The 17,623-nt window shown below is 43.1% G+C and overlaps 1 protein-coding gene across 4 annotated transcripts in view; it reads left to right on the top strand.

The window, feature by feature from the left end:
* The window catches only part of ebf2 (EBF transcription factor 2), a 28,525-nt gene extending 12,608 nt beyond the window's left edge, over positions 1 to 15,917 (top strand). Inside the window, exons 7-16 of one of the 4 annotated variants that reach the window (XM_005916312.3) lie at positions 8,592 to 8,673; positions 10,144 to 10,285; positions 11,316 to 11,446; positions 12,410 to 12,536; positions 12,633 to 12,721; positions 12,841 to 12,906; positions 13,450 to 13,624; positions 13,716 to 13,898; positions 14,011 to 14,181; positions 14,356 to 15,916. In XM_005916312.3, the coding sequence (XP_005916374.1) occupies positions 8,592 to 8,673; positions 10,144 to 10,285; positions 11,316 to 11,446; positions 12,410 to 12,536; positions 12,633 to 12,721; positions 12,841 to 12,906; positions 13,450 to 13,624; positions 13,716 to 13,898; positions 14,011 to 14,181; positions 14,356 to 14,387 (1,198 nt within the window). In that variant the 3' untranslated portion in view covers positions 14,388 to 15,916. Of the gene's footprint in view, positions 1 to 8,591; positions 8,674 to 10,143; positions 10,286 to 11,315; positions 11,447 to 12,409; positions 12,537 to 12,632; positions 12,722 to 12,840; positions 12,907 to 13,449; positions 13,625 to 13,715; positions 13,899 to 14,010 lie in introns of all 4 variants that reach the window. The other 3 variants (XM_005916313.3, XM_042218396.1, XM_005916311.3) reach the window with 3 other exon arrangements.
* Positions 15,918 to 17,623: the final 1,706 nt, after the last annotated feature.

Below are 17,623 nucleotides of genomic sequence, written 5' to 3' on the forward strand. Positions count from 1 at the left end.
TTGGTCACCTTTGCTCTGATACGGCCAGCATTTGGCTGTTGTGGCTTGAACTCTGCCACAAGAAGTAGGCCTGGTTTGTTTTCTTTGAGAGCCTACACAGGGGGCAGTAGGAAACAGACAGCAACGGAGAGATGTTGTGACAGGAAATGGGATCGGACTACCAATGGATGAACTGTGGGGGGGTATTTATGAATGGGAATTTCGAGGAGGGGTAGGATGCTGGGGAAAACCCTCCCATTTGTCTAGCCACTAATAAGGTTCACCTTTGGTTGAGCAGTGAAGGGATTAAGCAGGGACACTCAAAGGATCACAAGTGGGCAAATTACAGTGATTTAGCAGCACTTCAGATCATGAGCAAGCGAACAAGCATTCCTGCACTGGACTTTCATAAGAATCTAGAATCTTTTGTGTGTGTTTGTGTGTGTGTTGGGGGGGTTGCTGGAGTCAAAGGCCAGTTAGCAGTGGTATTTAGTAACAGGGGCTGTTTTCTTTGGCTGGACACTGCTGCTGGGGGTGACTGGGTTTGGTTGTGGTTAAAGGCTTAAATTTCACTAATGACTTAACAATGCCCCCTGGTGCTAAGCCGGCCCCACAGGCCACCTTGTTTTTTTGTTTGTCTATTTATCTGGGATCTGGAAAGACTCTTATTTTTCTTAGGAGTTAGATTTCTCTGAAATCCCTGACGCTCACTTTTTGAAAGCATTTCCAAACACTAATATTTACACTTCTGCAGGATTTAAAAAAAAATTTTTTTTGATTAAGTATCACAGGCAAAAGTTATACTTCCTGCGGTCCATGAAGGAAACAGACAGGCAAAGACGCTGTGTATAGGCACAGTTCTTATACAATAGCTTTTCATTCGTAAGAACTTCAGTACATTTATCAAAGCTGCTTGAAAAAAATCAAGCATGGAGTAGCATGGAGCATATGAGTGCAGGATTGCTGCAGAGAACCTTCCCACTGAAGGCAAGTCCATGGTGTGTTTCCATCTTAATAAGAAAATCTTTGGTGTGACCGTTATTAGCCATTCTCAAGCAAATTTAATGTGTAGAGCACAATGTAGATACTGCACATTATCTTTAATAATAATCTTTGATAATTTGTTAACTGTCACAATTTGCTGTCTTTGTGCTATTTCAGATGTTACATCATATCCGATAGTCATGGCTATACCCAGGTTATGTTCCCCTTGAGATTTAGTTTGATTTAGTTAAGTTTTTTCTTCTGTTTTTTTTTTTTTTTTTGCTGACTTCATGATTGATTTTAGTTACAAATAAGAAAATAACCCACACTTTCTATTGACCGTGTGCAATACACAATTTTTTTTAACTGTCTTGCAACAAACAGCAAGCAAAGAACCAAAATGGGCTTAAAAGTATAGAGAGTGAGCTAAAAGCCTGAAGTTTTTGAAGCGTTTTCACGAGATCTCATGAGAACTCGGTGGCTTGTCTGATGTGGGGATGATTGCTGGATCGAACATAACATTAACAGATACAAGTCTGACAGGAAATGTGAATTAAAAATGGTAAAAGCAATTTAACAATTGTCGCTGCAATCTTTTGGATACATGCAGCAGGGTGTGGGATGGTCCTGATGAATCTGTCAGGGCTGAGGGCAAGGGGTGATGTGACTGCTGACAGGCTCCCAGCAGGCATGCTGAGAGCCCCAACAGTCTGCATGCCCTCCCTAAAGCCTCCACCCTCCTGGCCCCCCAACCACTCTGCTCCCCTTCTCCTCTCGCAGTCCACGGCTCCCACACATTTGTTGTGTATTAGCCATGGACAGTAAATTACAGCACCTTGAAACCTCTGAGTGATTCCATTCCCATCTCTTCGCACGTTCCTCCTCTCTCCCTTCAGCACCATTATCCAGCTCACCTTCTCTGCGTCTGTCTATCTTCCTCATTTTCTCTCCTTTTGATCTGTTTTCCTTCTCCTGTCTGTCATAGTCGTCCTGGCTTTTCGACTCCCTCAACCCTGTCAGATTTCTCTCCCCTGTCTGTCTTTCTCTCACTTCTGCTATACTTCTCATCCTCCTTTCTCCATTGTGTCACGCTACACAGCGTTCCCTCCCAAACACATCCCCTCCGCTCCCCCTTTACTTTCTTACAAGCAGGTCCCTGTTGTCTAGGCTTCACAGGTTTCTCAGCAGTTTCTCTCTCTCTCATGCTGCTTCCCATCCCGCTCTCTCGCCCTCTTCTTCCCTCTCCCTCTTTACACCCCCCCCCCCACCCTCCCTTCTCTCTCTTTCTGGAAACAGATGTTGTTTGTCAGATCTTATCATTACTGGCTAATTAAGAAGACATCTCTTCTCCTTCTGTTGTTGCTTCTCTTTCCTCTCCTCTCCCTCTCAGTGGCATCCATCCCAGCTTCATTGTTCTTTTGGGCCAAGCTTTATCCACATTATTGGTAAATCTTATTAGCTGCTGATTGATTGAAAGGGTATTGAAAAGGTAAGATTAGATTTTGGTGCGTCGTGGATGACCTTCTGGTATATTTGAAATCTATTCAGTTGAAGAAGGTGCTACGTGTCTCCATCTGACAGTTGTGAGAGTATATTTTGAATCCTCGTCCCTCAGGACACGCCAAGCATGCTGGGAGAGGTCAGGCCACTGATGGGACTTCTATTCCCTGTCCTGGTTGTGAATTCATGTTCTCTAGACTCTGAATATCTATCCATATCTATCTATTTGGCAGGCTGACCGCAGTCCCATGTGGATGGTCTGTATGCTATGCTTTTGGCTAAGCTCGAGAGACTAACACATTAATTCATTTTAAATTGTTGAAATGCACATTTAGCAGCTGGTGAGAGGTTATGCAGTAAAACACTTTTTACACCCAAGAGAAACCTCTCAAGTGCCTCTTGAGTACCCTTCCCATCATTCCACTTTCCTCCTCGCAGCCCTCTTAAGCTCCCAGCTCTAGAATGCCACAGTCACTTTTTCAGTGGCAAGCCTAAAGGTTTTACAGCGCTACCCAGCTCTATAAATCAGCACCAGTGGTTAAAACGTTTGGCTTTGTCACAGTTCTCAAGTTTAGAGGCGGGGCAGGTCTGGGCTGGGGTTGCAGGGGTGAAGCCAGCCCGGGAGGCAACGGAGAGGAGGCCAAAAGGGACACAGCCAATCCACCAGTCAAATTTATAAAGAGCTGAGTTCACCCATGTGCTCGCTGTCTGCTTGAAGGTGTATCTGATGAAAGTTAGCATGTTCCTTTTTGAAGCCCAACTTCTTAGTCCTGCATTTTGTCTTCACACAAACAGCCAAAAGAAGAAGCCTGAATAAAATCTGTGTTTTATAGCAGCAAAATAATTCTAGTGATGTGTAATTACCTGAGGTAGGGACAAGAACGGATAAATAAAACACACAGCATTAAGTTGATGTGTGGTATATTCACACTGTTTTATTTTACATGAGTAAGTTGGCCAATTGAGGATAATCTTCCCAGCTCACACAGGATAAATACTGCTGTCAAATGAGATCAGGGTCCTACAGTGACAATCCATTTAATAGATAAAGCCTTCATCTGTATTTAACTTGTGGAAACAGATGAGGGTCAAGCTTTATTTTTTTTTAATGATGATGATGATGATGACTGCATATATGTTTAAAAAGCATCCCAGAAAAAAGAAAATGAAAGAGAAGCTCAAGCTGTAGGGAATTTGTGTGGCATTTGCTGGTGAAAGGGCAGTGAAGGTGATGCCACAGACATCCCTGTATGTTTTTAGGAGGAGGAGGGGAGCGGACTGGGGACGACTGGTGTGAAAGGTCCTGTGGTGGTATGCAACAGAGGGGGTATCAGTTCGTGGAGGGTTTTCTGTGCCCCATTAGCAATGTCAGAGGTCAGGTGCCCCGGGTGTTAACCCTGGTGACCAGTCTAGCTCCCAGTCTGCCAGGGGACCCTGGTCCAGGGGTATTTATTACTCTTCCCCACTGACACATACACATCTACTATGCTCCAATTCCCCCCCCCCCCCCCCGCCTCCCCCCCCCCCCCCCCAATACAGTGCTCCCTCTATGAAGGAAAACAAAGCTCCCCCAGCCATTTCTCAGCCAAAATATATGTCCTAATTGGATGCATATCCATACAGTGATGCATGATGACCCATCTGTAGATTTTTGTCTTACAGTGAAAAATTGTTACGTCCTCCCTAATTTATCCAAATCTTCATTCCTAGCCATGAGCTGCAGCGTGTTTTGGCCCATTTCACGTGTGTTTTATTAAAAATCAGCTAGCATGCTTACACTTTTTAGGCATTTGTTTTTTAGGCATCACTTTTTCTAATGTGGATAATTCTGCATGATTGATTGTGCACACATGGCTGCTTTCAAGTCAGTATTTGTCTTTGTGTGTGCATGTGTACGTGTGTGTTGTTTTATGGCCTGTGTGTGTGTGTGAGACATACACATGCATGCGTGCATGTATCTTAGCCTGCTGTACGAGTTAGTGTTCTCAGTGTGTGAGTGTGGCAGAGGAAGGCCCTCAGCATGTCAGTATGTTTTAATGCTTCACATCTGGTTTCCTAATTTTCCTCCCCTCCTCCCCACCCGCCTTTCAGCTCCCCTCCACCACGATGTCAGGACACTGTTTTGTTTTTTCAGGGTGGCGGTGGGGAGGTGATGGAGGGGATGTCTGATGAATGATGGCCCTGCATACAGGACGTCGACATTCTTCCTCTCTTCCTCCGCGTCCGCCTCTTCATCTTTTTTGCATTTTGCAGCCTTTTTTAGTTTGAATATTAGGGATTACAGACTGGGTCAAAAATTGCATTTATTAAGATGATGAAGAAGAGCGTCTCTTTTTCCGTCTCCACTTTTCGCCTCTCACCAAGCAGCAGGGAACCCACTTTTGCTGAGCAAAAATGATGACAGTCACCCCCTCCCCATAGTTTGCTTTAAGTTTTCTCCTCTCGTATATTTGGATTAAAGCATAAATTTGTCACTTTTGCTGCACTGACCCAAAATTAGAAAACTAAAGCCAACCCCAGGAAAGTGAGAGTCGGAGTGTTTTCTGTGCTCCTGGCTAATTTGAACTCTTCATTAAAGCCACGCTTGAATCAGATTGCTTGAAGAGCCACTGCAACCAGTAAAAGTTCATTTACAGCGAGCATAGTGGGTGATGTGTTTTACGACTATGTGAAAAGGCAGTTTATGTCAACAGTGATTAGTGCTGATGAATGCCTATGAAAATTTTTGTTAAGTCCTTTGGTGCTTAGGTGCTCACTGGATGATTAAGGCCATGTGTAAAGCAGGGCAATGCTTACATGTGTAACAGATGCTAAAATCGACTGAGGAATGTGAAACCAAGCATAGTAAAGAATGAAAACGTGTTAAAAAAAACTGTTACTCTTTTATTGTTTTTAGTGTCACGACTTGGAGTTTGGTCACTGATCTAGTTTTAGCAAAGCAAGTTGTCACTCCTGGGATGCCCACCTCATGCTGCGAGCCCTGTGTTTAGTCTTGGGAACTGACGCAGATGTAGACAAAGGGACTGGAGGCCTTGACAGAGATTTAGAAGTGAAGACAGAAAAGAAAAAAACACACTCCCTGTGGCGCTCTAGTGTAAAATGATCCCAAAGTTTAAGACTTGGTTCTATGTTTTGTTTGTGTTTCCTGTTTTAAGCGTGTCTGTGGAGGGTAGACGCTGCAGAAGATAAAACTTGATTCTCATAGCTGACTGCAGCATGCTGTAGGGTGAAATTTGCCACTAATGTGGAACAGCAATCTTAATCTAAGAAGTTTTATTTTTAAAATACATTTTTACAAGATTACCAATAATGCTTTATCTTATAGTCTGCAGTTCTTCTTCATTTGTCAGTCGTTAAAACAAATATTTATTGAGGCAGACAGTTTAAAAATTGTTTCATACCTCCCATTAGTTTTATTTGCACTGTGTTACCCACTTGACAGTGTTTTAATAAAAACAGGATCTCTCTTTTCCACCTGCTTTATGGAGCAGTATAATCTGTGGATGTGTAACAAGGCAGCCATTAAATATAAACACGATAACTCTGGTGGAGTTCTTTGAAAATAGCCTTTCTCTGCAATTTCCCTGTGACATGAGGATCACCTCCAATTCTTAGCGTGTTCTCTTCGTCTCTTCTGTGTGCACGGGGAGGTGTGTGGGTGTATTACATTACCAAAACAAAAACAAACAACAGCAATATTAAACTTTTGCAACCACAATAGAGGAGGGGATAAAAACAGAGGGTCCTCGACTTCTTATTAATTATGCAAGATTAGTCTAATTATAATTCAGCAAATGAATGTGTGGCAGAAGGTGCGAGGCGACGGGGCTGGGAGATTTGCATGTTAAGTGGGCAGGGGGAAGCGGCTAATGCATGCTAATATATGCGTCAATGTCTCGCTTTAATTTCAGCATTTGCAGCTGTGTGCGTCCGAACTGGGGGGGGGGTGAAAAGTTGACTCAATGGGTTTTTGGGAGGGGAGCAGAGGGGTGTGTGTCAGTGTATTAGAGTGTGCATGTATGCATGCATGCGAATGTGTGGTTGTGAGCGTGCATGTGTGAGGCATCCGGTGTCATACAAACAAGGAATGATGAGAAGAAGTCAACAAACAAGGTCAAGAACCCTCAGAAAGTGCACAAAGCCTGAGATCGGTGTAGACAGCCTTTGAATTAGGTTGTGATTTTGGTATCTGATGCATCACTACAGCAGAAATTTATCATGTCAGTCAGTCAAGTGAGTGATTACGACTGGATTGTGTGAGGAAACCAGTGTTATCAAACCATAAGCATACAATGGTCCTTCTTACTGAACCAGAAATGTGATTCCTGTGATGTAATGGTTAATGCATAAGGCTTCTATATTCCTTTAAATGAGCCACAGTGTAAGAAGCATTGGCCCGGACATAATCAATATGTGTTCTGTATCACCTTCAGTAGACACAGTAAAATGAAACGGGACACTTTTGATTATTGTCCACTTGTAGAGTCCAGAACCAGACTTTAAAACTCTGCCTGTGCAGGATTTTAACATACATGCACTGCTGCATGTATGTTAAAATCCTGCAGATGTGCCCTTTTACATGTTTCCACTCCAAACTGAGCGTAGCTTTGAGTTTGGAGGCCTAAGATCTAAGTGATAAATTGCAATCGCCCTCTGCCAACAACAATATTGATTGTCCTCTGACGAAATAGCTCAAATCAAGAAATATTGGACACACTGTTGGAACGGAGTTAGAAGCCAGGTCCTGTTCGCAAGGGAGGAAGTTGGAGCGAGTGATGGAAGAATAGCGAGTAAAAACTGACAGAATGAGGGAGAGATTAGTATTCGATGGGAGGATTCAGGGCCATGGGGCCAATATGAAGTTCCTCTCCAAACAACCGCTCTACATTAAGATGACTTATACTTGCGGAAAACACAGTGTGGGTGGGATTGGAGCTACCCATGAAGCCCCCCCCAAACTAAAAAAACCCCCAAAAGAAATACGTTGCATCCTTGTGCAACATTTTTCTCTGCTTTGCTATTCTTTGTTTTATTGGAGTGCTAATGGGTGTGTTTCTCACAGACACGGCAGAGATGTGGCAGATGTGTTTACTGTGAAGTGAAGAAGCGTAATTACATCACAATCCTGCATCAGCGCAAAGCTCATTCCTATTTTATTGTATTTTAACACACGTCCTCTCTTTAAGTCCTCCACCTCCTGAGCCCTGTCTGCACCTGTCCTCTTTATATACTTTCCTGCCTCTCACCTCGCCAAGTCTCTCTCCTGGCTCCGCGCTGGGTTTCAGTGATGGAATGTGTTCTTGTTGTTTCCTTTTCTTTCCCACCGCTGTCTTTGCCTCAGCATGGGGACTTTGGGATTGCGGCAGAGCTGCGTTGCCATGGCAGCGGGCTATGTTGCCGAACTGCGTACACCTGGGATTTGGAGTCTCTCTCCACAGTCTCCCTCTCTCCTATTTATTCCACCTTTCTCTCAGGTTTCCTTTGGTGCAGCAGAGGCTATCAGCACCTCTTTCTCTCTCTCTCTCTCTCTCTCTCTCTCACCTACTCTGTGTCTGCACAGTCTATCACACCCAGAAGTAGACTCACATACGTAATGAGACACATATACTTGAAAACAAAATTCATGTCCATACTAGTGCCTGTGCCTCTATCGCTACCTTCCATCTTCCCACCTCCTCGTTTCACTTTCTCTATAGTTGTCTGTACTTCATTTCCCTCTCCATTCCCATGTGGGGGTTCAAATACGGCATTGTGGGATACCACGGTCCCTTGAGTCTCCTGGCATACATCACTGTCTCCAGTGTACTTTGAAACACCGTGGCTGTTTCACTGGACTGTGCTTCAAAATCTCATTACTTGATTTAAAGTGTAATAACATTGACTTTATTATTAAACTAAACAGCTGGGATTGAAGACAGAACAGTAATCAGATGTGTACAGAGCAGAGACGCACACATCCGCACAACCTTACACACACAAGACCTGTCTCGGAAAAATAATTAGCGTCTTCTTAGACTGCCAGTTTGTTACAGGGTAGCAAATAATCACAAACGTGATCAAGATTCTTTTGTGTGATGCTTTTTTTGTTGCTAATATACAAACATGTGTCCTTGTATTTACCTTTGCAGGTTTTTCTTGAAGTTTTTCCTGAAATGTAACCAGAATTGTCTGAAGACAGCAGGAAACCCAAGGGATATGAGGAGATTTCAGGTACAAGTACACGGAGGGAAACCAGCAAGTGTATGAGTGTGTGCTTGCATGGAAGTGGGGAACGTGGCACTAAAAAACAAAAGGTTTTGGATTAATGAGAATGTCACCTCGTGTCTTCTAATTTAGATAGAGGATTTTGTTTTTGAATTTTCTTGTCACACTTTTACCTTAAACTCCTCCTTTGGAGAGGTTGTGCAGAGAAAAACACGAAGGTGGGAGTTAAAGGTGAAATTAAAAATCAATAAGAAGACAGCAAGACAGAAAGACAAGTGAAAGGAGTTGGATATGTGGAGGGGGGCTTGGTCGTGGGGGTGCTGGAGTGCAGGAAATAGGTTGAGGTGTTTCAGGAAGTTGTCAAGCATTGAGTGATTGGCTCCAGATGGAGGAGGTCATGCTCCGTGACCCAGGAAGTGGTCACTTGGGACGCTCCCGCCTCACTTCCTCTGCCGTCTTTCAGCAGCAGCGGCCTCTGTCTGGCATTCTCCTCCTCCCAGCAAACCCCCTGTCCCTTCCCTGTCTTCGTCCTCCTGTCTTGCACCATTTTTGCTTTATCCCCTGCGAGGTGACACACGCTGAGAAGTTATGAGCATGCAGGCACTCGGAGACTGTCATCTCCGGGTTAAAAGGTGATCGGAGCTGGACAGGAGTCTGACGCTAGATCGATAATTTACAGTTATTTTCCTATAGCTGCCCCTCTTTTTCCACCACCTATGGATCATATGCCTTTTCTCCTTTTTTCCCTCCTCGTGTTCCCTCACCTGTAAAATTACTGCCATGTGTTTATTTCAAAGGGAGTAAAAAGATTGATCTTTTCTGACATATCTAAAAAAAAATAAACAAAAAAATAAAAATAAAAACATTATGGTTTATTCAAATTCTTTTCTCATTGATCTTCTCCCTTTAACTGTCAAAAAATGTTCATAAACATGCGGAAACTCAGTTTTGCGCTCAGGATTAGCATTGTATCAACACTCATAATTTTTCCAAAGAGAAAAGTGTCTTCTCATTAATTATTTGTATGTCATCCTCATGATGTGGGAAGGGACACACACATGCTGAGACCAGAAAATCAAATTAGGGTCACAATATATCATCCACTACCTTAACTGCTGGCTAAAATGGGAGATTTGGTCCATATGTTTGCTGTCATTGAAGGATCACGAGGAGACAACGATGAGCCTGCTGCATGCTCTATGAATCAAAAAGTTAGTGCAGGAGAGGCCATATGGAGACCTGATGGGGGAGTGGAGGCTTGCGGGAACAGTGTCATCCCCAGAATGCAGACATATTATGGAGATCCCGGGGATGTCACATTACCTATTAAGAAATATGACTATCACCTGTACACTAAAACAAATCGTTGCTCAGGGATTTTACTGTCGTAACCTGAGATTGTGACTCGCAGCATGCTGTCTAAGTGGGTCATAGACGCTCATGTATCTTCCTCATGGCCCTTTTCCTCTCTTTCAGGTGGTCCTGTGCAGCACTGTGAGTGTAGACGGTCACGTCCTAGCCGTGTCTGACAACATGTTTGTCCACAACAACTCAAAACATGGCAGAAGAGCTCGAAGACTGGAGCCAGGCGAGTCTGTCGAGAATACGATGGAATATGGTAAGACAATTACGCCATCGCGTCACACTTCATTTACCGTACCTTTTTTTTCTGTGTTACATGTCTGCTGCATCACTCACAAGAAGCATAAGACACACTCATCCACAGAACATAAGGGAACAGCAGGTACTCGAGTTGCATAACGTCCGATCATAATCACCGTGGTATATCAAACATAACTGCTGAGGTCATTAACTGAACTAATTAAAGCATTTATTCCATACTTGTCAATGTGTCCTAAAATATTCAACTCAAGATAATGCTGTCATCTCTAATAAACAATGTGCTATGTGGGTGACCAAGGCTTAGGTGATGAAGTGAAATTACTCCTCCCAGAGCTGGTGGTTTGATATCTTACTGCTCCATATGCGAGACTATCAAAACCCAGTCTGTTTCACAGGGCAGGCAAGCACCTTGTGTTGCAGCTACGGTGCTGTTAGTCTCTAAACAGTGAAGGAGACACACACTTCAAAATGCTTTGTAGAACCACAAAGTGAAAATGCGTATATAAGTGGAGACCATCTTATTGTAAGCCTGAGAACAAAGTTTACAGTTGGAGATCCGTTTCCAGGTCTACATCTTCAACATCACATCTCAACTAAGAACAACTTATTTATCTGAACAGTGGTCAAAGGTAACCAAGAACATTTACTCCGGTTCTGTGCATAAATACATTTCATAACGTATTTATTTTTTAATAGAGATTTGTTTTTATCTCTTTCATTTAACGTCCATTGCTTGAGCTGCTGTGTCTGCTGACCTACACTGTATATCTTTCCAATGTGCTCTTCGAGTTCATTGTGGATAAAAATCACATCGTAAACAAAATTAAGTTGAAATATTCAGGCACTAATGCTTTTAGCTTTTGTAACTTTATCTTAGAACTTGTTTTGCACAATCCTGAACTACAGAGCATCTTTAAAACAGTCTTCATCAGATCTCCACTTCCGTTGCACATCTTCTTTTCTCAACTGCTGAACATCCTGTATTGAAACCGCTGAAGTGAATCTTGCTTTGCTCTTCTGTTTAGCTACCCCATGTATCAAAGCCATCAGTCCGAGTGAGGGCTGGACCACCGGTGGTGCAATGGTCATAGTCATTGGGGAGAACTTTTTTGACGGGCTACAAGTGGTGTTTGGAAGCATGCTCGTATGGAGCGAGGTAAGAGCATCTTCATAACATCACACTAATGGTGGTAGATATTTAAAAATGAAAACTTATGCTTTATCACATTATTTCAGTTACTCAGGTGCAGCCTACACAAAATTAGATTGTGTACTGAAAATTAGACTGTGCACTGTAGAAGTAGCCTGAACATTTACAGGACACGGTGGTGAGGATATTTCTTTAAATGCCAGTGGCAGCTGTCATAGCATGACAAATGTCACCAGGGTGTCACAGAGTTAACCTCTTAAGCCCCAAGCCTAACTGATCTCCTGCCTTTTGCCCCCGTATCAGGGGGCGCTGGGGCTTAAGAGGTTAAGCTAATGATAGTAGTCCACTTTTTGATGGCTTGAAATTTGCCACTTGTGTGTCTTTTCCTGGCCAAATGCCAGTTTCAGTTTGAAAACTGAACTAAAAAATAGCTCCAGACCATGATTAAAAGTCATGTGCATGGCTCGTGACCAGGACTTCTGGCCTTGTATGTAGTTTCAAACAAGCTTATGCAGGTTGTTTCCAACCTTGAACTGATTTTTCTTTTACACACCATGGTCTGGGTCTACAGCTCTGGAGCCTTTAGTTGGGTTTTTTGGCTGTTACCATGCTCTTGATTTTTGAAATCCAGATATCACAAGCAAGTGAGTAGTCATTCCCTAAAGCATACCCTGAAACTAGCAATAGTGACCACAGATGCACAAGGAACCTTATTATTGACCTCATGCATGAAGGAAGAATTAAAGTTGCTTCCTAGGCCTCTGTTCAGCTGGATCGTTCTCCTGAACGCTGGTCATTACAAAGAAGAAGGATTCAAATTCTTCTTCACTGACATAATATGTCTGCGTCAATCTTTATATACAGTCTTTTTTTTTACAAGGAGCAGAAATAAATAACCAATGTTTAGCTGGAGTCCTCATGTTGAATTTCTTATCATTTTGTGACACAGTTTCTGTGTTTGTTCCCCAGCTGATCACACCACACGCTATCCGTGTCCAGACACCTCCGAGACACATTCCCGGGGTTGTGGAAGTCACACTGTCTTATAAATCTAAGCAATTCTGCAAAGGAGCACCCGGGCGCTTTATCTACACAGGTATGTAGACACATCATTGTGCTTTATTTGTCCATGTTATCCACAAGAATTTTAAACTGAGACTGATTTTGACTTACTTTGTCCTTCCTTTTTTAGCTCTTAATGAACCAACCATAGATTATGGCTTTCAGCGTCTTCAGAAGGTTATTCCTCGACACCCTGGTGACCCAGAGAAACTAGCTAAGGTGAGAGAAAGCTACATATATGACCTTACTATATTACGATTATCTTTCAAACCACAGTGCACATGTCATAAAGAGGTTATTGTATTCAATTTGGTTTTTGTTCTTTTGTTTTTTTGCAGGAGATCCTCCTGAAAAGAGCAGCAGATCTTGTGGAAGCTTTGTATGGAAATCCACACAGTAATCAGGTTTGGTGGAAATTTTCTTTACATATTGTATTGAAGCCCAGAATAATGTACACATGTGACTGTGATTTTGTATTTTTTACATATTAACAATTAGCATTGATTTATAGACTGAATTTCTAATGTAAATGACTGATGGTTTCCAACATTTCATTATAATGACTGCATCTTCCAAAGAGGTGTGGCACTCAGAAAGCTAAAAGATTAAAAAACATTGCAAAAAAGTACAATTTTAGATTGTGGATGTCAAGTGGCTGTTCAGCTGCTGATTCTCAGTTTGCACATGAAATGAAAACTCATGAAGGCACCAGTATGAGTCAGAAAACTGTCAGCTGCACGGTTGGTACACCGTATGAAACTTGTAGCTAATGGGCTAATTGGGTGTAGCGGAGACATTCACAGTTTTAGACATTAATTAGATATTAGATATTGTGTTTACTGCCAAGCTAAAGATATATTAATTAACAGCAATAACATGTTGGCCAAACTGCATTATATGTCTGTGAGCCTGACCCATTGCTCTCTATTTTATTTGCCCTCCTGTAGGACATGCTACTGAAACGAGCGGCTGACATTGCCGAGGCGCTCTACAGTGTTCCCCGTCCTCACAGTCAGCTGCAGGCACTGCCCAGCTCACCAGCCCATGGCAGCGTCATGGGCCTGGGCTCCTATCCCTCTCAGTTGGGTGTGAGCATCGGAGAGCCAGGACAGAGCAGCCAGGGTGAGCAAACTGAGCCTTAAGTCATCCTTCATGTTTGATTTTGAAGCTAATAAAGCTCAAATGTAACCCAACTTTTCCACGGCCCCTCCAGGTTACATTCGCAACTCGAGCAGTTTGTCTCCAAGGGGTTACCCGTCAGCCTCAACTCCCCAGCAGTCAACCTATGGCACTAGTGGAGGGATGACTGGAGGCTATGGGACAGTTCCCATGACTAGTCTAGGTGTTCCTGGATCTCCTGGTTTTAACAGTGCCTCCCCCACTGGCTCTCCCTACAGTAAGATCTTAAAAACTTTCTAAATATCTTCAAGTGTGCATTAATGAACTTAACAAAGCAGATGTGTTATGACTTTCAGGCTTAAAGTTGACTGTTGCTCTCTGTTCCACAGTAATGCCCTCTAGCCCCACTATACCAGGAAGCTCCAGCTCCTCATCTTCTCTCTTGCCTTTCTCCTCCTTCCCGTCTGCTGCTAAACAGAAGAGTGCTTTTGCTCCCGTCCTCAGGCCCCAAGGCTCTCCCTCCCCTGCCTGCCCCGCCTCAGGGGGGAACAGCTTCAGAGGTAGTCATCCAACTCACTATCTGACCCCCCTGTCTGAACTTATGAATGCAGTCTAACCCCTTGTACTAACTCGAAAGCTTTGACTGAACAAGACAGAAAACAGTTGCTGGATGTAGAATAATGCAAGAGCTGATTGAGTCGAATCATAGATTTTGTATATTTTTTTCTCTCCAGCAATGACGGGCCTGGTTGTTCCCCCGATGTAGCAAAGCACCCCCAATCTACCCCAGACCACTGCCTCACTTAGCCCCTCTTTTGGCACTACGAGGGCAGGGAGAATGGAAAATTGATCACTAGCGACCATGTACTGTATATCTTCCCTCCCCAACCCCGTATGCTCGCCTTTTCTTAGTCCCTTTTTCATCCGTCTGGATGAACAGCACGGGGTATGAAAATGTCCAAAGACCAGCTATCCACTGCAGACACGGAGGAGAATAATCCACCCACAACCACAGAGACCATCCTTAGCAAGCAGCACTAGACTGGACCACATTCGGCTGTGTACGTGTGCGTGTGTAATGAAGCCTCGGAAAAGAAACAGATGAAGACTGCTTCGAATTTCGTCTCAAGCTTCAAAAGCATCTGTGTTGACTTCTGACCAACCATCACATGCAGTATTCACCTTTTTTCCTCAACACCTGCGCAAAACCACGGCCAGAGTTTTACAGGACGCACAACGAGAGCACTGAACACTGATGGACGACAGACAACTCGGATAAAAAGTTGCAGCTCTAAAAAGCAGGGTGCTATTCTGTCTGCGTATGGACACGTTAAACGGCATGTGTGTAAACCGTCTGTGAGTTAGTGAGAGGTTTTTTTTGTAGTAGACTTTTTGAAGACAATTTACATTCCAGAAAAACAAACCCTTTATTTTTTGTTCTGATCGTTACGGTTTTTCAAGGGAGAGCTCTTTGTCTCAAGGGTTATTACTAAAGGAATTCATATATTGATTTATTTAAAAACAAGCAATTTAACTTATTATTGTTAGTTTAGGTAATAATATAAACGTGTTTTTATACAGTGATACTTTTTCCAGCTGTTACTGACATGAATTTATCTCAGCAGTTACTAATGAATTTGATGAATGATCAGCAGAGAAGATGAATTTGTTTTTTGTTTTTTTTTAAGTAAACATCCCCAGTTTGCAGGATCTTGCATAATGATATATATGTTGCAAAAGGTGATTCTCCTTGTGTAAAGGAAATGTTAGTTAGCCTTATCCCTTTTTAATTTCACTTTAAATGCATGCTCTCTTACACCGATGCCCTGGTACTTTTTCACTTCACGTTACAAATTTAAATATATACGACTGTGACTTTTACATTTTACACATCCATGTTAAATGTCTCAGCCCTGTACAGGTCTCTAGTCACTATGCAGTACGGTAAATAAAAGCACAAATGCTCAAAAAGAAAGAAAAGAAGCGGGCGTATTAGATGTTCACTGACCCTCATCATTCTGTTTTTACTTGTACTTCCTTACTTACATTTTTTTCAGTATGACACAAACTGCATTCTCAGGACTCGAAAAACAAAGAACACAAAGAACAGATGACTCTTGCAAAATTGTTTTTAGAGTTTGGTTAATTTTATTTATTTAAAAATTATTAGCAATTTAATATTATGTTTTTGAAGCCATCTTTCTTTGAAATGATACAAAAAATAGTTGCAAATGTGATTTGTATATCTCAAGGTGTAATTATATTTTGTGCTCCAAATAAAATGGATACTGAAAAAAAAAAAGGTGTGATGTTGATACAAGCTGCTTTGTTTCTTGCCCTGCGTTAAATTGTAAACTGTCTTGGCATTCATTTTCACACACACTGGATTATCAGACAGTTTACTGGACATTAAGATTTTACCACAGTGCTCCACAACTCAAGGTTGTGCTGAATCTATTTTTGACTGCGCCCGTCACCTGTGTGCCCGTGCAGCTTGTTACACTGTTTTGTATACATAGCTGATGAGCCGCAGCATCTTAATTGTGATGCGAGCGTTAAAGACTGAGTAGAGCATGTCAAGATAAACAACACCCCCCTCTCTCCATCTCTCTTCTCTCCAATAAGCCTGCTTTTCTCTGAGGACCAAGCCTCTGGGGGCCCAAGTGAGAACCACATGAGTCTCCCTCCAACGAGGCCTCCTCCTCTCTGTCTCTTTCTCTCTCTTAAAACATACATACAAGCATTTGCCTCACTGTCTTGTTTTTCAGCCTCTGCGTGGTACCGCTGTATTTCTACTTTCCTTCTCCCCTTTCTTTTGCTCCCTCAAATGGCCCTTCTCTGTTAATGTAATTAGCACTGGTAAAGAAGGGCAGTTAATTACCCACTCTATTTTGATCGGGTAATTAATGTTATGCCAGGAAACAGCAACTGTTTCATTAACATAGCCCTCAAAGCAGTGAGGGGGTAGGGTAGCACCCGACGCATGCATGTCTGCATGTGCCGTGTGTGTTTGTACTGAGCACATATGGTCGAACTGCGTTTCAAAAACTCTGTTCGGTGACAGTGAGCGACACGCCGACTTCAAACATCTGACACTGACCTCAGCAGCGAGTCGATGTTTCTGCAAGTCACCATGCAGTCTTTGTCACCATCAAGTAGCACTTGCAGCTGCCTCTTCCTCATCATCGCTCCCTGTTGCTGTCTCTCCTTTGATATGCTGTTAATTTGACAAGTTAAAGTCAGCTTTGTTGCCAGCACCTCAGCATTCATCTTGCTGAGTGCTCCTTCTGTCCAGTGGTGCAGGAGCCATATGCTGCTCTTCCACGAGACTGTTATGTTGTTGCTGCTGCTGATGCGAGTGCGGCAGCACCATTTACTGTTTCCTGATCACAATTTGGATAAAGACAGGATGAGATGCCACCTGCCACCAAGTCATTCCACATTACACTCAGAGCACAGCTGCAAATGAGCATAACTGCTAGAGGGCAACTGCGTCATCTTTTATTATAGATACTGCTGTTTTAGTTAAAGTACTGTCACCCTCACAAAAGAGTGAGCACAAAATGCACCCTTGCCTTATTCCCTCTCAAGGGATGTGTTTGTGTTTATATACCCAATTAGCCCTCTGGCCACAGCGTGGCCATGCATTAGGGCTGACATTAGCCCCAGGTCTATGTGTGCATGTGTGTAAAATATACACCCCTTTCTCATATAAGGCATAATTTCATGGGTGTGCGTGCCTTATTAGGCAGGCTGAGGCAGCGCTTGACAGGGGTGGCCCACTGTTTTGTCAAATAGATGGGTAGATTGGCTTCCACACACCCAGTCAGTGTCCTTTGCCTTTGGCCCATCAGTAAAACCAGCATTGTTGCCCATTAGACCACTGGACCCCGATTCCTTTTTCCAAAATGAATCCCCCACCCCTTCTGCCATTCCCTTGGGTGTCAGTAGAGTGGGGTGGCAGATGGGACCGACACAGAGCTGCCCCATGAGACCCCCCCC

This window comes from Haplochromis burtoni, unplaced genomic scaffold (assembly GCF_018398535.1).
Source record: "Haplochromis burtoni strain Fernald_Lab_line unplaced genomic scaffold, NCSU_Asbu1 Contig_18, whole genome shotgun sequence".
Lineage (NCBI taxonomy): Eukaryota > Metazoa > Chordata > Actinopteri > Cichliformes > Cichlidae > Haplochromis > Haplochromis burtoni.